Source organism: Lagopus leucura, unplaced genomic scaffold (genome assembly GCF_019238085.1).
Source record: "Lagopus leucura isolate 7727_CA_CO unplaced genomic scaffold, USGS_WTPT01 Super-Scaffold_100157, whole genome shotgun sequence".
Taxonomy (NCBI): domain Eukaryota; kingdom Metazoa; phylum Chordata; class Aves; order Galliformes; family Phasianidae; genus Lagopus; species Lagopus leucura.
In genome coordinates, this window is record NW_024962334.1 from 18,888,753 (window position 1) to 18,910,112 (window position 21,360).

A 21,360-nucleotide genomic window follows, 5' to 3' on the forward strand; every position below is an offset into this window, starting at 1 on the left:
GCAGCTTTCCTAAAGATTACCACTGCTGTTTACTTCTATCAATATTTTGAGGTGGGGGATGATGGAAAAGAATGTACATATCTTTGAATATAAATAAATTGTAAGAACACCTTGCTTTGACAAAATTACCAGGATCACATGGTAAATGGCCACACACCTAATTCCACGTTTGATTTTATGACAGAATGTGGATGTGGGGCAGCCTGTGTTTGAAAAGGTTTAAACCTCCAAAGGATTAGGAGAGAATCACAACCATGAAATTCTGTATGGGAACTGCTGAATCACAGCCTGAACCTCTGATTGATCACCTGAGGTGAGCACTGAGTCAGCCATGGGGGCACAGGTGAAGGCAATTCACCTGTGCTGCTGGAAGGGGTGGAGCCTGGCTGCACCTCTCCTAGACCCATTTAAGAGCTGGCTACCAGGGAGAAGGATATCCTTCTGGAGATTCCTTCTTTGGAGTTTTACAGCAAGTTTGGGACAAGGGTAAGTGTTCTGTTTATTCTTTTTTGGTGTAATAACTTGCTTAGCTAAACTCTGTTGTATATTTCATAATTATAACATCTGCGTATTCATTGATCGTACAAATTCCCAAGGCAATGTAGTAGATCATAGGAGTAATTCAAATGGAGGTAGCAAGTACAGAGGTATTTTTAAATATTATTTAGCACAAGTTGAATAATAAAATATAATTTTCATGTGTAAAAGATACAGACAAATTGTGGAAATAGTTGGAAAAGTGTTAAAAGAAGAAACTATTTGGATTCAAAAATCTAAGATTTGTTTTACTGTATTCATGTACCAATTCTTCTAATTAGTTATTGCTACATGTTGTACTGAAAGTCTCTGTGATGACATGGCTAAAAGCCTTGGGAAATGGAAAAGCTGCCAGAAAATGGCTTGTACTGAAATAGGCTGAGATCAACAGGTCACATGGGGCTGTAGCTAAACCAGATGCCTAATGCCATAGGATTTCCAGAGCATGCAGAGATTTTTAAAATCACGACTTGGTATCTGCTGGGTTGCAAACAGCCAGCATGACAAGGAAGTCACCAAAATGGATATATTAAAAAACAAGAGTTAATGAATGATATAAGCAAAAATGTTTGTGAAAGCTTCCTGGAAGTGTTTGCTCTGATACTGACTGCAGCTAGTGGCAGGGGTTAAAGAACGGCTTTGGGGCTATGAGAGGGAAACAAGAGGAAAGGCCAAATGAATACCCATACAAAACTTCTGGAGATCTTTCCACGCTTACACATTACAAAAAGCAGAATATATGGAGTCAACTCGGGACTTTGCTTCTGCTCTGAAGCTGAACGTTTGCTTTGGTGGTGGTGCAGCATGCCAGCAGGAGAGAAGCTGTGTGAATAGTGTGTCCTATCCATGAGTAAGTGAGTGGCCTGACATTAGCTAGGACAGCAGGAATGAATTAGTACAGTGACCCCAGGGAAGGCAACTGAAGATACAAACATGTTTCCAGCTGCAAATATGGTTTAATAAATGACAAACCTTGAACCAATGTAACAAAGAATGTGAAGAAAATGGACACTTCAGATTCCTCTACCAAAGCAGAAGGGTGTGTGAGTAATGCAGGAAATTCTCACTTGGGGAAAAGCATTATTAGTGTGTGATGTGCATGTGAACAGAGCTTCACACTCAGATTATAAACAGCGAATGGAAGGAGGGAAGACAATTTAGTAATTATAATCTTGGCTAGAAGGGCTCAAATACACATGAATTGATGTACTGACTAAAAAGTACCAAGAATGCTGACAGGAGTGTGTCACAAAGTGCCAAATCAAACCCAATAATGGGATGAACTACCTCTTGAACACTTGTCTGCAATATCTAGGAATAAAAATAGTAACATCTGGACAAACTCAGTGCAGCACATGCACTGTTCTGCTATCTTATGCAGGCAGCAGTAAACCATCGCTGATAGCTTCTGAAAATCGTAGACAATTCTCCAACTTGAAAGGTGTGCTGTCTAGCATGGAAAAAAGAAAAAAAATAAAAATTATTCCTTGAACCTTGTTATGATAAATAATTTCCAGTCTCCAGCCTAAAAATTTACATTGAATGTGAGCAATTCTGAGCAATATCTGTATATGGGTCAGCTTTTTGAATACAGAACACTACTAGGAGTGAATAAAGTGGTAGCAAATAATTTAAGGAAAAAGATCACTGTGCAACATGCAGAGAGACCTGCAGTAAATAGCAATTAGCATAGATTAAAAATCCTAAAACATAGAAAGTTGAGAAGGGAAGATAAAGAGAAGAAGAAAATTTCAAAGATGATATGCATAAAAACAGTAAGAGAAAGGTTGAATTCATGCAAAAAAAAAATCCTCTCAACTGATACTAGCTGGATGTTTTAATTTGTATTTGGTAAGCAGAGTGACTTTAAAAAAAAAAAAATCATTTAAAAAAAAAAAAAAGAAGCACTTTTAATGAGATTATTAACTGAACAGGGTGCCTAATGGGATCAAGAGATAATCAGCAAATTTGCAGTTTTTAAAGAAGTGACTGGGGAGAGATCTGATGTTTATTTGCAAGAAATCTTAGAATACTGGTGGAATTCCAAAAGGGAGTTTTTGCTCCTATTTTGATGTTTTACTTCTATTCAGAAGGATAGAAAGAGGTGACCTGGTACCTGGGTTGATTACCATGAGGCCAATATAAAAGAAAATCAAAGCAAAGCTGACATGGTATTAATTTTAATAAAGAACAAAGGAAAGATGTAAAAGTGATGTGAGTCAACAATCTTTAAGAAAAAAATAGGTCTTAATATTGTACATTTGACTTATTTTGATGAGATTATAGGTTGAGTTTATAGATGTCTCAGTGTATACTTTGTAATGAATTTATCAGGGACACTGTATAATATAGTGACAATGTACAATAAGATTTGAATGTTGTGTGATAAGTAGGTTTGTCAAACAAAGAATTGAATTCAAGATCACCAAGAGGAGTTGCCTGTGTTGAAAGCATTGTGACATGGGACTGCTGCAAACAAAAAGTATGTTCCTGCCCACTGTTGACCAAATGTGCATCAAGGGTTTGTGTATGTAGCACCTCATAGACCTTACAGACTGGGTGAAACGTCCTAGAAAACAGAGATGGAGAAAAGCAAGATCATACTGGAGAAATGTGAGAACACAAGGTCCCATTGCAGTGCTGCAGAACTGCTTTCAGACAAGCGTGGTTCTTGGCTGCCTGCACAGGAAATGTTAAATAGAAATAAAAGACAAAACATGAATGACAGACTACTGCTGGAACAAATGCTAAGTACTCTCATACATGCTTAAAAAAGAGACTGTAAAATTGGAGATGGCGTAGAGGAAAGCCTGCCTCAGATCAATGACTGAACAAAGTGCCTCTCACTAACAGGCCACACAAATCTGGTTCGCTCAGGTTGTCAGAGCAAAGGAAGCATGGTGGTTTATTACAGCATGCGAAATTCTTCTGTGGAAAGCACAGGGAAATAAAAGCTTAGATATTTAGCAAGCAGAACAGAAGGATAAACTGCCAAATGGTTTCTTTATCAGGAAAAAAGCAAGGTGGGGTTTCTCTTTCCTTGAAATCTTCTGTTCACATTTGCCAGTGAGAGTGAGTTGTAGTTGGCATATACTACCAAGATTCCCCACATGCTGATATGCCAGATCACATCAGGCACCTGTTCCAAAACTCTTTTACTGTCAAACGCGTCATAATAGACTAGGGAAAAATCTAACAGTTTGTGATGTACGGACCAAGCTGTAGGTTTTTCTAGATTTAAACTGGCAGTTCATAAAACAAAACTGTAGTGAGTGTGGGAAACGATGAATCAGAGGCATACTTAAAAAGCATCAGTATGAGAAGACAACAGCAACTCTGCTTTCTTTTGGTATGGAAGATTGCAGTAGACATGATTCAAGTAGCACCCCTTGCTGAAGGGGCAGTTATGCTGAAGTGAGATGGTGTGCACACAGATGCTCAGCTTTACAACTTCTTGCCAAGAGGAGGCTGTTGTGAGAATCATGTTCCTGAATAAAAAGTGATTAGAGATATTAGAGTTCATATTTTTGCCCTTGCTGGAGTTATACAGTGGTGATACAAAGCCATGCACCATGGTGTAGAAGTGTTACCCTAGCCAACTACTTAGATATTGAGAAGTATAAAATCAGACGTAGGAATACATTTTGTCTGGTAAAATATCTGAGCACAAACTCTGTATTAGGTATGGGCATCTTATGAGTTGCTTAATGTGCCGAAGTTGCATGATGCTGCTGATCATCATTTGCTTCAAATCTCAGCTGGGATTTGGGTTTGGCAGAAGAATATCACTAGATATTCCCTACAATACTAGGCAGTTCAACAGTGGGAATCAGTACAGTACCAACATCTCTCATTCCCACACACAGACCTCGAAGAGCCCACACCAGATTCCCATAGGTGAATGTGGAGCAGCTTTAGAAAATGAAAGTTGTGTTGCTCTTTTTCCTGCCCATCCTGCGCTACCAGCCTAGAAATAATTGGGCACATTACTTGAGACATGAGATGCCAACTGGAAGCCATTATAGTACAAAAATCAGTAGCTGTGTCAAAGACATGGGTATAAACTGCTCTGTTGACGTCCGGTGGGGAACTATAACTAATGATGCTATTGCATTTTTAACCTGGAGGATAGAAGTTAGATTTGTTGAAATGTGCTTAATGGCTGCAGGAGTGCGTGCCTTGTTATCAGACTTGGTCGCTCAGTATGGCGGTATGATTGTTGTAACACAACAACCTTTGTGACACAGGTGGCATGCAGGCTTGCAAGTGGGAAGTTGAGTGCCAAAACAGAGGGAGAAGGGAATGGGATCATGCACTCTGTTTTTGTATCTTGTAAGCAAGCATCAGTGGGTGGCAATGTACTGCTCAAGGCTGAGAACAGCGGAGACACTTGGGCTTTTCCTCTCATCCAAATCCACACTGCCACCAAACAAGGGATGTGTTAGGAACATCGTTTGGAGCCAAACCAACCCCCGTCATCTGGCTGAGCACTCTCCTGCCTCTGGAATAAGTCCCAGCCACATTACAGCTGGCTGCAAGGGAAGTATAAACATTGACAAATCTAGGTTTTTCCCTTTCTTTTTTTCCTTCTCTTTTCTGTATGATTTTTCTACTTAATTTGTAGCTGTCAGACGAGACAAGTCTGTGCTCCTTTCTAGCTGAAGGTTTAGTAAACCAGACCTTCTGGTTTTGGATTAAATTTTATTTCAGGTCATTTGTGGAAAGTGGTTTTGGAACCTATGACTCAATGTCTCCGCATTAGAGAAAGCTTCCCTTCCTAAAGTACACAGGCTTGAGTAAATGTTAGAATAATTGTAATTCATTCCCAGGAGTGATTCACAGTCTATGTGAGTACAAGGCCACGTATTAATTGTGTGGACCTCGTAATAGTTACTTTATTTGCTCTGCAATTCATCTCGAATCCTGCAGCGCAACAGCAGTAAGCAAACTCTCCTAAGGAAGGAAAAATGTGTTTTGGGGTTAGTTAGGACTTTCAGAATCTGATCAGAGACAAACAAGGTGGAAAGTATAACTGTAGCAGGGTGAAATCAAGTGGCATTTTCAGGCTGGGACTTCTGGTGGAGATGGATGACATCTCTGGGTCTGCTTCTGGGGGCCAACTGTAAAGGATATCTGTGCTGTAATATTGTATTGCCGCTTGAGATGCGCATGGCAAAAGGGCAGTACTTGAAGGCAGGAAGACAAAATGCAGAAGAGGAAATAAAATAGTTCACCTTACAAATATTGATCAGAAATTTTTCCCTGCAGAAACCTGATGGCTGTGCTTTGAGGCGTACCCAGGCACTGGGAATGGATGGCACCAGAGACAGCCTCGGGCTGGCCACACTCCCTGGAGACACCTGAGAAGTCAGCACCACTTTCCATTCTCCCAGATTTATTTCCTTATTCATCAAAAGTCTAATCTTCTTCCGCTTTCATAAGATTTCTTTTTCCTTAAAACGCTTTACGGGTACTGAGGGGGGGAGGAGAAGAAGGAGGGGAGGGAGAAAGAAAAACAGTTGCATCAAGGTGAGCTTGCAGTGGCAGCTGTCTTTTATTCCTTCTATTTTTCCTAGCACAGACCTTCTGAGGGTGCTTGTCAAGAACGAACTTCCTCCCCCCTGACTCTTCGTTTCTCTTTCAGAGTGACTTCTGATCTCAGAAATGTATTTTGTATGTTTGATGGATGAAGCGATCAATTTATTTTTTGACTGAGCGTTTTTGGTTAGGAATAAATTGTCGGCGGTTCTTTTTCCCTGTCCGGCTGTGTATTTGTTTTCTTTTCTCCTCCCCCAAGGTAAATCCTGAGCGTCGTAATGGGGTCTACATATACAGTATGTGGCGTTTAAGTAAAACGTTTTATCAAGCATCTTTAAATCTGCACTCAGCCTCATTTAACCTCTAAAATTACTCTTAACAGACGACCTTCATTAGCCAAATTGGAAGGAACGTGTTCTCTGTTTTAAACAGCGCCGATGAACAACCTTTCCTCCTCTGGAGCAGAAGGGGGATCTGAGGCGGGATGCAGCCACCTCCGTACCCCCGCACTGCTCGGGCACGGCGTGCCCTTTAGCATGCGGCCCCACGGGACGGCTTGCAGCGGCTGATCCGCTCGGAGGGGTGCGGGATCCGTGCCCCCAGCCGAGAGATGCCCTCGTTGCCTCGTGAGCGGGCAGAGTTTGCTGAGCGAGCGCTCGCCGTCCACGCTCCCGGGTTGCCTGTCCCAGAGGACGCCAATTAAAGGCACTAATTGGACAGCAATACATCAAAGTCCGCCGCTGAGATCGGCTTCTCTGAGCTCCGGGGGTCCTGTGGGCAGGCTTTTGTTGTAGAGAACAGCGATGCCCCGGATTCCGGTGTCGGTACACGGCCACGCTTGCATCCACCCGCCCCAAATCCCTATGACTTCCCCGGGGGTGGATGCCGCCCCCCGGCCCCGCTCCCTTTGGGGCAAGATGCGGGAAAACCTCACCCCCGGGCCGGCTCCGCATGCACCCTTCCTGGAAAGAGAGGCGCGGGGCCGGAGCGGTCCTTCTCACAGCCCGGGCACCGCCCGATGCTGCCTTCCCTGTGCATTGGCAGCGGGTGTCCATCTGAGCTCCCGACTTTGGGCAACAGCCTGGATCTTCATTCCGAACGGTTTTAGGGTTTCAGGCTCATCTGTATCTGTAAGTCTTCAAAAGGGCAGAAGGGAAAAATGACAGAGTACTCGATGCGGAGCTGACGGCAGGGATGGAGTTGGGCGGTTGTCCCCTTTCCATCCCCCCTGCAGCTCCTTTCCTCCCTCCGAGGATGCGCCGGGAGCGAGGAGGCGGCTCATCATTTACTGCCCACGGAGGCATTTGTTTTTCATTTTGCAAACGCTTCCCTTTAAGTAATTGTTCCTGTTAAGAGCGTGTACCTTTCACCGAGCTCCGCCGCACTATAAATAATCCCGATGAAGATGCAAGGATATGACTTTCACAAGATTGGACAATTGATTAAAACTGTGACCTGCAATTGCGAATAATCTTGGAAGGCTATTTAAACAGATGAAGGCCTAAATTGTCTTGCTTGTATCTGAATTAATTTCTCATTCATCATCATTATGGAGTGATTGGTTCTATTCAGGCTCTGCAGCCTGCTGGAACGAAACTGGATTTAAATGAGACTGTAACACAATTTAAATGCTCTCCGGCTTTAACGAGGCCAATCGAGCAGCTGCAATAAATACAAATATTTTTCTAAACAGCCTTGTTTTAAATAATTACTTAATACTTTCATGTGATGTTCTTAAGTGGCAATTTCTGTCTCTCAAATCCCAGGCACTCCTTCGCAAGAAGGGCAGCGGGGAAAAGCACTTTGCCTATTTGCTTTGTGTTTGTGTACGTTTATGCGATGCGCCGATGGTTGGTGATTCTTTAACGCGGGTTGTGTAAATATTGGTGTCAACCCGGGTTGGGCGGGGGCACAATCAATTTGACTGGAGAAAAAAAAATGAAAAATGAAGAAAAGGAAAAAAACGGGGGGGGAAAAAAAAACATGGGCGGAAAATTGCGGTGGTCTCTTTACTTTCGTGTTTGAAAGAAGGGAATGAGAGAATTAGAAAAAGAAAAAACTTGGGAGAGGCGGGGAGCTGCTCCATGCAGGATCTGCCCGTCCACGGGACAGCGCTCAGCGCCTCCGCGGACGCGGAGGGGACGCGAAAATGAACAGCGAGAGGGGAGCAGGGAACAAACGGGGAGTCAGGAATGAAGGGATGAAGCGAAAGGACGTGGGAGTCACGTCCCACGCAGGAACCTGATGCGCCCGAATGGGGCCATTTGCGGTAGGACGCTCCGACTCACCCCGGCGGTGCGGTACCCCGGGTGACAGCATTGTGAGCTGCGGGACCTGGCCTTGGGGTGACATATGGCGGAGGGTGTTCGCAGGGGCAGTAAAATTAAGTGGCCGTGCGAGCGGGAGAAGAATAGGAAACAAAAGGATCCTTCGGATACACGAGTCAAAAGCTAAGGGTGCCACACTCTTTGCTGCAGGTGCTGGCAAACGACCTAACAACCGAGCAGAAAATGGGAAAGATGGAGAGCCGATTTTCTAATGATTTGGGCGCTGGAGGAAAGAATAGTGCTGGGAAAGCAGATCCGGTCCCGTTTAATCATACAGCCTTAATAAAAACGTATGGTCTGAGACGGGGACGTAAGCGGTAGCCTCGGCGCTATCTCACTTAATGGCACAGAAGGTGACATAAAACACAACAGAGATGGGTTGAGCGGAGCCGAAGGGGGCTGAGTGATTTGATGGTAACGGAGCAATTTAATGCGCGAGTTACAGCACCGCTCCTCGGGATCGTTTAGGCTTAACCCATTCTCCAGAGCTCATCTTCTTCCTCTCGCGGTCCTTTTTTTATTGGTATTATTATTATTCAGTTGTTTAAAATGAGCATTATCCCAAACATATGCAGTGCAATCAGCTCGGTCACACTTACAAGAACACGCTTTAATAAGGCAATCAATCAAACGCTAACAAGGCGGGGAAGGCCTTTCGGAGCCGAATTGGGCTGGCTGGGGAGCGGCCACGGGGCAACCGAAGGCAGCCCAGAGCCCGCCGGTGACACGAGGGTGGGCACCTCCCTCAGGGCCCGGTCCGGCCCAGCACCTCAGCGATCGGGGGTCTTAACCCCGGCCACCGGAGGAGCCCGAGGCGGCGGGGGAATCGGGGGGGGGGGCGAAGGGGGGGAGAGAGGGCCGAGGCAGAACCGCTGCCCTCCCTGTGGGTGCCCCGCGTGTGGCCGAGAGCGATGCCCCGCGTACGGCCGTGGGCACCCCCTCCGGCGGCGAAGGCGTTAATGGCCCCGGCCCCACGCAGCAAAAGGAAAATTTCATTATGAAGTAATGAGTAATTCCTCCCGGCGAGATGTATTGTTATATCTTCCACTTCAATTTAGGAGCACAGCGGCTCAATTACCTAGAAAATACAGTCAATTAAAGGCTGCTGATTGGACACGAGGACGGATCATCGATCTTGTACTTTCCAATATCGCTCCAGACACCTCATTTTCCCTCCCTTATTAACTGAAAATACTCTCGGCATTACTGCGACCCGGAGCCTATTTACCTGTCGCAGGCAATCTCTGCCCTGTGACCGAGCCGCAGAGAAATTCACTGCCACCCCCTGTGCCGCAGCCCCCTCCGGGCACGACGGCCGGGGGGTGCGGGAGCCGCGGGTGCGGAGTGACTGTGCTCGGTGCGTGCCTCTGCACGAGGTCTGTCCCCTTTACCCACAGAGTTGGTGCGGGATGGCTACGTCCCCCCTCACACGCAAATCACGCACCCCCATCTATATAAAATACGTGTATTTGACGTGTATATATATTTTAATATGTATATTTGTATGTATATATATACATACGGCCCCCCTAGCTCACTGCGCATTGCAACCCGCTGCATCCCAGAAGGGGTGACCGTGCCTTGCGACGGCAGCAGGTGCCTCTGCCCGGCCGGCAGGAGGACTGCGGCCACTCAGGATCCCCCCGGCTTTACTGTGTGGCACTCACAGTAAACCCACCCGACGCCTCCTGTCCCCGGCGTTGCCAGGGCTTCTGGGTCGCTCCTTAGCTCCTGTCCTACCGAACTTTTTTTTTTTTTTTTTTTTTTTTTTTTTTTCTCGAGCGTGCTAAAAGGCAAAGTCGTGGGGGAGGGAAGCCAAGATTTTCCCTAGCTCTGCCCTTGGACGCTGTTTACAGTTGTTATTTCCAGAGGGTGGGGGGAGGGGAGTCTATTTGCGAGTGTCCAAAAAGGGCCATCAGTTTCCATGTCCATGAGGACATCTCGCTCAGAGAGGGAGGAACAATCTGCCCTTAATGATTTAAAGATGATGACTTTGGATCTGTTTTATAACAAAAGGCTCTAATAAACAATTTTAGATTGGAAAAATATATCCTGGCACGCTCGTGTCTCTCCCCTGCTTTCCATCCACTGCAGCGAAGAGCTGCTCTGTGCTCCCTGCGCTGAGGACAGAGCGACAACGGACCGGAGGTCCTCAGCAGCTGAGCGCACAGCCGATAGCGGAGGTGTCAGACCGACTCGGTTCGGCCAGCTCTTGTCCTCCTGCTTGGCGAACCGCAACTGCACGGAGGTGAAATTTGTCTTAAGCAACGCTTTGTTGGTTGGTTTTTTGTTTTTTTTTTTTTTTTTTTTTTTTTTTTTTTTTTTTTAAACAAGCGCAATAAAAATGTGGATGATGTGTCGTTTAAATGTGCCTGTCAGCATTGCAGTTAGCGGTGGTGGTACTGTGATGGTACTGTGTTTTGTTCCGACACAGTAACAAATGATGACGGTCTTTGGGCTATTTAAAAATAGAGTCAAATAAACAAATTCTGTTTTGGAAGGAACTTCAGCCCAGCTCGATGTGCGTGTTTGCTTTCAGAACTGTAGGCTGACGGAAACCCGAGCAAAAGCGATGGTGCTACCTCCTTCCGAAATACCTGAAGGGGAAAGGGGAGGGTATGCGGAAGAAATCCTCCTCCAGAAGGAAGAGAGAGCAGTGTGAAGGGCACATACAGATGCAAAGAGCAGGGGTGGGGAAGGAGATAAAAAAAACAGCACTTGAAATGTAAAAAAAAAAAAAGGGGGGGGTGGGGGGGGAGGGAGGGGAGGATGGGAAAGAGCCGCATCCAGGAGAAGTCAGTGAGAGAACTGAAGGCAGTACAAAGGAAAGGAAATCGCCTTTGCTCCAATTTACAGACTGGTGATTGTCTGAAGGAGTGCTGCTCCCTGTCACCTAATCTCTTCCCTTGGCGGCTTGTTAGCGTTTGGCACGGAGGCTCTGCTCACGGAACATTGTACATTCGATATTCAAAAACCCTTCTTACATATACATCACTTGCTAATTTCGTCGGTGTGTGCACATTTCAGCGACTGATAATAGGACGTTGTTATTTAAAGGACAAATAGCTCTGACCCGTAGAGAAGCAGCAGCTCGTGTTTTCTTTTTTTTTCTTTTTTCCCTGCCAATTCCTGTCTACCTCTTAAAACTAAAAGTTGAAATGAAAGAGGAGACGCGGTGCTGCAATTCTGCTCGAAGCGAAGGAGGAGACAAGGGACAGTAAAGAATGCAATTAAATCACAATAGCAATGTACAGAATGTCAGTTTTTTTTCTTTATGGCAAAGCATTGTTTTTCTCTATAGAAATTACTGGATAATACTATTGAATTGCAATCCTGAAACCTTTTGGTTTTGCTGTTTGATCGTTGGTTTTATTTTCTGAACGCCCCGGTAGATCGCAGCTTTGCTTTCTTCATGCGCACCAGCCATTTCGTTATCGAGATAATGTTTCTTTCAAGTATTTCAGATTTCCCCTCTCAGTCCCATAGCTCTGTGCATAAGGTCGGTTGCTGTAACCCGCAGAAGTTCTAGCTCCGGTAGTAAGTCCGTCAATCCACAAGAAAGTCCCCGCTCATCTCTGTGTTGAATGAAATGTGTTTCATTCAGGTAGATCTTGTTTCTTCTCCGTGCTTAAAACCCTTCTCCGAGATAAATCACTGCTCGTCCCTGTTCTTTTTTTTTTTTTTTTTTCTTTTTTTTTCTTTTTTTTTTTTCCATAGGTGTCCACTTCTGGGGATAGAACACGATTAAATAAACATCAACCGTACGTACATTAACTCGAAGAGCACCCGGGAAAGGGGCGAATTATTGAACAACCCTGAGACGAAGCTTTATCTCGTTAAAGGTACTTCTTCCCGCTGGTCCATGGAAACCGAGGTGGCTTTGCTCAGCACCGAGGGGGTGAAAGTGAGGAAGGAGTCCGTCCTGGTGGTGGCCGAGCAGGTAAAGTCTGACCCGGCGGGTCTCTGTGCCAACCCGTTGGACGGGCTGCCGTGGCACGCCAGGCACGAGCAGGGGCTGCCACCGGCGCTGCCGAGTCCATGGCTCGGGGCAGGGTACAGAGAGGGGTGCCTGAAGGCGCAGAGCAGCTCCGGCCGCGGGTACGGGTGGGACAGGACGCGGAAGGTGTCCAGCGGCCGCAGCGGGGTGCTGAAGGGAGCGGCGGCCGAGGCCGAGGTGGCCCCGATGCCCATGTGAGAGTAGTAGGGCAGGGGCAGGTGGGATGGGAAGGGGTAGGGCAGGTTGCCGGTGGCGGCCGCGTGGCTCATCATGTAGGTGTAGAACGCCGGGTCCGCCGGGTGCGGCCAGGTCATGGCCAGGCGCTGCCGCTTGTCCTTCATCCGCCGGTTCTGGAACCACACCTGCGGAGAGAGGGGAGGCCACAGCCGTCACCCGCCGCTGCCGCGCATCTCCCGGCTCCGTGCGTGGCTGAGCCCCGGGACCGCTCCCTGTGGCCGAGCCGACACCGGCAACGGCCCCCACTCCTTGAAGGGATCGCTTAAAGCTCTGTGAATCCTGAGAGAGACCCAATGGGGTTGCCACGTTTGGGTGCTTATCTCCCTTTCTTCCACAGGGGCTCGTTCCAGGGTACCCTCTGGGCAAACCCGACCGCTCTGCCTCTTGCAGACAGAATTACCTGGGATTCCTTTTTTTTTTTTCCTAATTTTATTATTATGTGGTGCGAATGTTACAGCAAATAGCGAAGCAGAGCGGGGAAAAAAGAAATTCGGAGCTTCTACTGCCCTCCTATTCCCTCCCTCGACAGCCGAGAGAGTTTTGGATTGGGCTGAGGAGAAGATTAGCTATAATCCAGTGGGGAGAGACCGGATTAGCGGTGCTGGCTGGGATGGCCCCGGAGCCGCGTCGTCCCCCTCCCCCCGCAATGCCGCATGCTGCGGGGTGCGGGTAGGGCCGGGAGAGGGGCGGGGGGCGGGGGTGTGAGAGAGGGCTGCGCTGGCGAAGTGCTTTCCCGAGTTTTGCAAGGAAGTTTGGCTATATAGATTTATATCGTGCTAATTGGAAACATGTCCGAGCCGTGTGTACCTTGATGGTGGTTTCTGGCAGATTTAGAGCAGCCGCCAGCTCACATCTCCGGGGCCTGGACACGTAGTTCTCCCGGTAAAACTCCTTCTCCAACCGGGCGATCTGCTCGCGGGTGAAGGCGGTGCGGTACCGGCGCATCTGGTCGCTGGCGCTGCAACTCAGCGGGCCCTGGGAGCCGCCGCCGCCGCCGCCCTTGGGGTGATCCCCGCCGCCGCCGGGGCTGCCGGCCCGAGTCTCGGAGCACTGGCCTAAGAGTGGAGCCAGCGGAAGGGACACATGCTGGGAGATGGGTGGGCACGGGGGAATGCTCCCCGCCCGTCACCCCATAGAGCTGCCCTCTCCCCCACACGCCTTCCCGTTTGTGTCTTTTTTATGCCTGCTCCCCTAGAGTAGGGATGGCTGGGAGATATCCATGAGAAGCGGGGCTGGAGAAAGGGGTGATGACCCAAAAAACGCATACAGCACCCCGGCAGTGACCGCCGGGCCGCCTGCTCAATCTCCGCAATCCCCCTGCTATGAAGCCGGAGGCTGCCGCAGCATCCCCGGCCCCGAGGGCTGGGAAGGGCAGGTGTGCCCAAGGCCTTCCCGCAGCCCAGTGAGGGCCCGGGAGCGGAGCAGTCGGCGGGCAGGAGCCCAGCCCCCACGCCGGGGAGGGGGTCAGGCCCTGGGGACCCTCTGCTCAGCCTCCAGAGCTCGAGGTGGGATGTTTTCCGAGAGCCCCTAAAGGACGGAATGGAGGCAGACATCGCCGTCCGCACTTCCCAGCTTCTTCTTCGAGTGATGGAGGAGCGGGGAGAGGAGATAAGCGGATCGTTGTTAGGACTGGGGGTGCTCCGCCGGGATGAGAAGGTGGGAATAGGGAGAAGGGGCTGGGGGAGAAGGGGCCTGGCCGCTGCGTTTTCTTTCAAATGCAACTCTCTCTCATTGTGCCGAGACCAAAGGCAATTAATTCATTGGGACCATTTCCGAGCTGGCGCCATCGAGACACAGAAGTGACAAGGTAATTTGGACCTCTCCTTTTTTTTTTTTTTTTTTTTTTTAACTCAACGTGCAAACAAGGACCTCTCCGCCGCACTCGGGGCAGGCAGGAGTCGGCGAGCGATTTTACGGTCTTTACGGGCGCTTCTGCACTCGCCCGGGCACATTTCACCCTGCAAAACCACAAACAGCTCTCGGCCAGAAAACCCGTTTGATGTTGCTCCCCCGTGCCCACCCCCTTCGCGCTCAGAACTGCGCCGCTGGGGAAGATCCGAAGGGGTTTCCTAGAGAAGGCACCGTCCGCGTAGTAGGGAAGGACGAAAATAAAATAAAAGGATCGGTGCGGGGGGCTCTTGACCCAGGGGCCCTGCGGGACCGGCTGCGGATTTGATGCTCAGGGAAACCTGGCTGCCCTCCAGGGGCGCGGCGGCTGCCCGCTGTCGTGCCCTCCGCCTCCCCAGCGAGCCGCTCGATGCCAGGAAGCCGGGGGCCGAGGGATGGACTGGAGAAGGGAATCCCCCCGCCACCCCCGCCCCGGCTTTGAGGGGAAGCCCCCCTCCGGCAGCCCCCCGCCCCCCGGTGCTGCCCCCCGGCCCGGGAGCGGAAGGAGGCTGCAGGCATGGGAAGGAGTTGGGTACCTTTGCTGTGCTGGTACTCGGCGCTCCCCGTGGCGCAGTCCGGGGTGCAGCTCACCTCGATTTCCTCATAGAAATCCGACTCGGTGTCCGAGCTGCTCTGCTGCCCTTTGCTAGAGGGGGGCTCCGTGCCGGGGGGTTGCTGTCCGGCCCCGAGCAGCGCTGCCGCCGCCGAGCGGCTCTCCGGCACCGTCCCTGTCCCCGGCAGCACCTCCACCTCCTTTTCGTCTTCTCCGCCGCCACCTCCTCCTCCTCCTCCTCTCTCCCGGGACGACAAGGGGCCAGGTCTGGGGCTGAGGCAGTTCCGAGGGATCATCTTCTCCTGCGGCTCCGGAGCGGGGCTCCTCACCGTTTCGGCCAAATTAGGCATCCTCTTGCCAACCAGAGCGCCAAGTTGCGTCCCTTCCAGAAACATCACCATCTCCTTCCTGCTTTCCATCGTGGCTTCTCTTAAGGGAGGGGGGAAACAAATCCAGATCTCGTCCCCCCCCTCCCCGCCGCTCCCGCCCCAGCCCCGTGCGCAGCCCGCGACCCGCTGCAGGCGGTGCGGAGGAGCAGCGGGGAGACGGGGTGACCTTGTGATGCGAGCGCTGCTCTGTGCCGTGCTGCTCTGGGAGGGATCACCATTGCCCTCTTCTTTCTAAGCTGTCATCCACAATGGTGCAGTCGTCATTACAGTACCACTGGTGACGCCACACATTGATTGCCAGCGGATAAATAGAAACGTCTGCCATGGGGAAGATGAAAGGAAGAGTCGGAGCTAATGGGCTCAACGCGTGATGCACCTGGTGTAGGAGCCGCGATGGAGAGGGAAGTGTGAAAGGGAGATGCATATGGAGCGGAGCTGCAAAGAGGTTGTAACATGCGGGCAGAGTTCCGCGGGGGGAAGCCCCGCTTGGCCATTAACAGAGCCTTTTGATTGCTTTAAGCCACCGCCTTGATGTAAAACCGAGGCGAAGAGCCCTAGTCGCATCCTGGGAGTGAGAAGATGCGTACCGAAGCCTCTTCCTTCGATGCATTATTTATTGCTGGCAATCGGCTTCCGCAGAGCTGCATGGATGAGGCGTTAGGAATCCTTTGCAAACTCGAGGATAAGGAAATGCGCTACTGACATTCGAATGTAGAAACAGGCTTGGCTTCTCGTTCTGATTAAGTATCGGTGCCCGTTCGTAGAATTTTGATTGAGATTAAACGATAGTTGAAAATTCGGAAATGCGGTTACAAATTTATTGCGTTTTACAGCGGAAAAGATAGAACCGACTTCACTTGTCGTAACTGTAGGTAGTCTGTCTACCTGGTCTTTACCATTTAGTCTCATTTCTTCCTTCATTTTCCATATTTTCGATTCGCTTTTAGGAGGGTTTTCGTCCTCCTCCCCTTTCTACTTTTTATTTAATAGTTTTGCATACATTGTTATCTACTTTCGGGAGGAACAACTGCGAGAAGAAGCTCTGCCAGAGCAATACAGAGAGAAATTCGCATTACCAAGGCCAGAACTCGTTCTCATCAGCAGATGCTACAAACCAGAGATGACGGGGGCAGCCACAAGGACAGCACTTGTCTGAAAATCAGAGACCTCGCACCCCAAATATGTGCTCTCCTTGGTGTATTTCGATATTTCTAATGAGTGCAGCAAGGATCTCATCTCGAGTTCATATTGACTCGCACGTGTAGTGTCAGGTCATTCTCACCATCTGCCGTAACGAGATTGTTCTCAATTTTTTTTTTCTTGGAGCGTTATTGGCTAGTCGGGTTACAGAAAACATTCAGCCAATTACGTTTCCTACCCGGTAAGGAATTTACTGGCATATTTGAAGTGACGTCGCTTTGGTAGGGAACGGGCAGAGCAATGGGAAACACGCTGGGATTTTCTGTAGAGCCCTGCGAGCAGGAAGCAAGAAGGCAGGCAGACAGAGAGACAGACAGACAGACAAGCAAACAGACTCCCCATCCTCTCGGTCCATGGGTGAAGACGTGCTGCAGCAATAGAATGCCGATTTCAGGGGGATAAAGCAGGAATTTTTACAGGGTACCACCACCAATCTCTCGCTCTGCCTGTGAGACACGCGTACTCGTTTATGGGCACACACACCACGCACCACCCCGCTCAGACCGCACTGATTTCATCACACGTGTGTTGCCTTATGTATCGAAAACTCCTCGCTTTCTTTCCCTTGCCAGCCTCAGACCCGATGTGTGCCCTCCGCGCTCCGGACGAGGACCCGCCGCCGCAGTCCGGCTCCCGGGAGCGGACAGGGACGGGGAGCCCCAGAAGCGGGCTGCAGAATCGGGCCCAGCTGCTGGAGAAGGGATGAACGGACTGACGTTAGCAGTCCGTCTCCACCGCCTCCTGCTCCCAGAGGCCGGGGCTGGGACGGGGAGCGGTGCACGGGGATGAGGGCAGTGCGGAGCGGAGCAGCCGTGTCGAGATGCGGCAGTTCGGGCAGCGCCGTGCCCGTGGGGCTCTGGTGGCCGCTTCGTTACGGGCTAGTTTCGTGTCACCATCGCCTCTGAGGGCTGCGTGAAGGGTTCGCCTCCCCCGAGGCCCCGCTCAGAGCCGGTCTCACGGGGAAGCTCGCCTTCGGACTCCTTCCTGGCTCAGGCAGGTAGTTGAGGAGGTCTGTTGTGTCTGCGCAGTTCCCCATTACTACCAGTTTTGGGGCAGCGAGGGGAGGGACGTTCATATCTCTTTCTGATTAAAGCAGTAACAAGGAGCCGAATGCAGAACGCAGGGGAGCTTCCCCAGACGGGCCGATGTACATGATGACTGCCGGGAAGTTTGCAGGAAATCTTCCTGTCTGCATCAGGATGGAGCCCTCGCGATGGTTCCCACGGGTTACCCCGGCCGATCCCCACCGATCTGATTATTTTCGTTTCTAATCCATTGCTGCTTCATTCCTCGCCCTGCTCTCAGCCCGATCCCACCGGACACCACCCCCGGAGTTTGTCGCTCCCGTACTGCTGGCCGTTGTGAGGGGCGGTGTGAGTCAGCGGCAGCACGGGCTGCAAAGCACACTTATACACGGACAGGCAGTCAGACACCCTACACGCAGAGCTATTTGCCAAGAGTAAACACAGAGCTCAAGGCCCGAATGGAGTCTCAGTGAAGGGGAAAATAAAGAAAAAAGAAAAAGAAAGAAAAAAAGAAAAAAAGAAAAAAAGGCTCTGCTGGGCTCAAAGTGCATTAGCACGGCGCTTCGTGCATTGCTTTTATTTTCACAGCCCCGAGGAGGATGCACGGCCACGACAGCCCCTTCCCACACAGCCCGTCCCGTCCCGTCCCGCTCCCCTCTCCCTGTGAATGATGCTGCGCCGGGAACGGCTCCGGCTTTGCCTCTGCCTTGTGTTTCCCACAGATCTGTCAAGTCCGATTTGGAAGGAGACTCCCTCATTTGGGATTAATTTCCAGGCAGATTGGAAAGTATATCTCTACGGGGTTTTCTTTTTTTTTTTTTTTTCTTTTTTCTTTCTTTCTTTTTTTTTCTACAGATATTTTTATGAAGTCTCCCTCGCTCTGTTGGTCACAATCTGGACGTCAGAACTACCCTCAAAACTTTCCAAACTGATTTATTCCTTCGACCTTTCAGCTCTCCTTGCTGAATTATGGCCGAGGCAAGAGCGGGGAGACAGCATTCAGAAGGCACAAATCGCGGCAGAAAGGATTCCCGATGTATGAGCAGGAAACGAACACAATCTCATCCCAAACCAAAGAAATATAGAGGGGCATTCAAACATTTCCAGAGTAACATAGCCATAAATCAGAGGTGTCCCTCAGAAGTGCGGAGCCCAGAGAAGGAAAAATCCATCACACACTTTTTAGCCACGGGAAATTCCTTTTCTCCCGTCGGTCATTGGATATGGGGACTCGAGGCCGGTGCTGTCCTGAGGTGGCTGTGATCCCACGGTGCAACCACAGCCCGTCTGAAACACAACCCCTGTCGTCTCCCTAAGATAGAGAAAGCACTGGTAAATCGCAAAGCAATTTAGTGCCAAAGAAAGCACTGATACAAAAGCACAAGCAGGCGACGAAATCAGACAGCTTATTTTTCCATTTTTAATGGATAGTGTTAACAATAATGACGTAATTATCACTGTTTTATTAAGGCTATTTCTTACAACACAGTTAGAGGTGGAAGCTTTGGAAAGAAGAGAATGATAGGTGCATGATGCTGGGCATAAATACAAGCTGATAGATTGACAGCAAATAACACATAAGTGCACTGAGGAGAGAGGACAGAGCTGCGAGTAGGATGTGCCCAGGAGAGCGTGTAATGTCATTTACAGGATCCGATCCAGCACAGATATCTGCCTCTGCGTAGCTCCGAATATGGGATCCAGGCATCTGCACGGAAGGCATCTGCTTTTCTTTTCATTATTATTGTTTTCCTTGCTAGCTGCCAGAAGCAGCATTTCTCTGCCACCACCATAGGCTTCAGAGATTATAACTCGTTCCATCAAAACCTGAAGAAGAAAGGCCCGATTCTGCTCCAAGAACAACCAGGACAATTTGCTCGTGGAAACCAGATCTGCTGCTTCACTGTTGTCAGTGAGTACATTGTAAAGGAATTTGGGCTTTTGATTTCAGTTGCTATCACTTCCAGACTCGTCAAGAGCCATAAAACTGCTGCATCTTTTTAGTGTTACTGTGAACTGTAAAAACATAATCTGCGTGGCAAACTTACTGATTTGAAAACAGAAGAATATTTATGGTGTGAATTTCATTTGGCAGAAGGCACAGGTAAATGAAAATGAACAGCATTTTGGTGGATCCCGTGTTGAAGATTTTTGATTTTTTGTTTTGTTTTGTTTTAGATTGAACTGAAGGGGAACTCAGCCCCCAGCTCTCCATGCTGTACATCCCCATGGCCCCCGTCATGGGTGTCTGTGCCCCAGGAGGAATGGGGCATTCATGAGGGGTGTTCGTCACACACAGTATCATTGGTGTCTGCCTCATCACACAGCATGCAGTTACAGCTGGCAGCTGTCTGTTCCCTCTTGCAGAACCTCCCTTCCCAGACATGGGAAGTTTTAGGCCTGATTCTGCTCCATATGGGCCAAATTGACACTGGGCTGAAGCAAAGCTACTTTTCCACAGTCTTATCAAGCCAGGGTGGAGAGAGTTGGAGCTGAAGCTCAAAGCGCTGAGGATAGACCCTGAGAGGGAGAAGTGGAATCCCCATCTCCTCTGGCAAGAGAGAATGGGTGCAGAGAAGCTGTGGATGCCCCATCTCTGAAGGCACTCAAGGCCAGTTTGGGTGGGGCCCTGGGCAGCCTTAGCTGGTGGCAGCCCTACCCATTGCAGGAGGGTTGAAACTGGATGGGCCTTAAGGTCATTTCCAAACCAAGATATTCTATGCTTTTGTGATTCCATCCCAGCTTGTATACTTGGATCCTGGGGACCATTTTCTTCCCCAAGAAAGGATCGAGAAATCTCTATGGAAGGTTTCTCTGAAGAGCTGAGGGACCTCTCACAATCAGGGGATTGGTTACTCAAGTGTTTTCTGAAGTGGATGTATTGCTCCAGAGACACAGCTGTACATCACTTGGAAAGAAGGGAAATTTTCCTTTTGATTCATGTAGGAGAAGAAATGACCTCATGGAAACAAACTACAGATACATGTAAAGACACTCCATTTGGGGGAGGAGGAATGGAAAGGTATGTACCAAAAAATACTAGAAAAGAAGCTAAAAAATTAAGGGCAGAGGAGGGGGGGGGTGGGGGGTGGGGGAGAGAGAGAGAAAGAAAAAAGAAAATCCAGCTACCTAGCACAGCCATCCCAATGGCAATATCCTCACTCCATGCTGATGATCCTGAGAAAAGTTAATGGACTGAGACAGAAGCTTTTGTCCATCTCTGCCTCATTCAAGTTCTACCCAGGGGAAAATAAATAAACAGACAAAAAACAAACCTTGAATATGGACCTTGGGGGCACTTTGACTGAAAATTTTACCCAATATCTACTATCATGAATCAAAAGTCAAAACCCTTAACATCCAGCCATGAATTCAAGAAACTTTGACTACTGGCATTCAAACTGAAATAACACCAAATTATCATGATACACCTTGACAGCAGCTGTAGCTGCCTGGTTTATTTTTGCACCAGTATATCCATGCAGAGCTCTCAGGGGTAGCACATCCATAGGCTAGGTTTATCTGACAAGAGCAGAACGTCCATCCCAGAGCTCTAGCCAAGTACTTCAAGTTGTTTCACTCAGCTCTGCCCCGGGGCTTGCATGCTGAGTGCATCCTCAGTGCCCACTGCCTCTTCTTTCCCTGCCTGGCCAACCCATGGTCCACTGGC

General features: G+C 49.2%; 1 protein-coding gene across 1 annotated transcript; it reads right to left on the bottom strand.

The window, feature by feature from the left end:
- Positions 1–12,230: 12,230 nt before the first annotated feature.
- Positions 12,231–15,495, bottom strand: EVX1 (even-skipped homeobox 1). The gene is made up of 3 exons (XM_042889356.1): positions 15,060–15,495; positions 13,444–13,691; positions 12,231–12,761 (listed from the first exon to the last, which is right to left on the bottom strand). Exons 1-3 carry the CDS (start codon positions 15,493–15,495, stop codon positions 12,231–12,233), a joined length of 1,215 nt encoding a protein of 404 aa, XP_042745290.1.
- Positions 15,496–21,360: the final 5,865 nt, after the last annotated feature.

Bases quoted from the DNA above. Each gene is read 5' to 3' on its own strand.
- EVX1 (XM_042889356.1), bottom strand. From the start codon at position 15,495: ATGGAAAGCAGGAAGGAGATGGTGATGTTTCTGGAAGGGACGCAACTT. The intron at 13,692-15,059 runs GTACCCAACTCC...CTCCACTCTTAG, and splicing joins CGAGTACCAGCACAGCAAAG to GCCAGTGCTCCGAGACTCGG. The intron at 12,762-13,443 runs GTACACACGGCT...CTCTCTCCGCAG, and splicing joins TGCCAGAAACCACCATCAAG to GTGTGGTTCCAGAACCGGCG.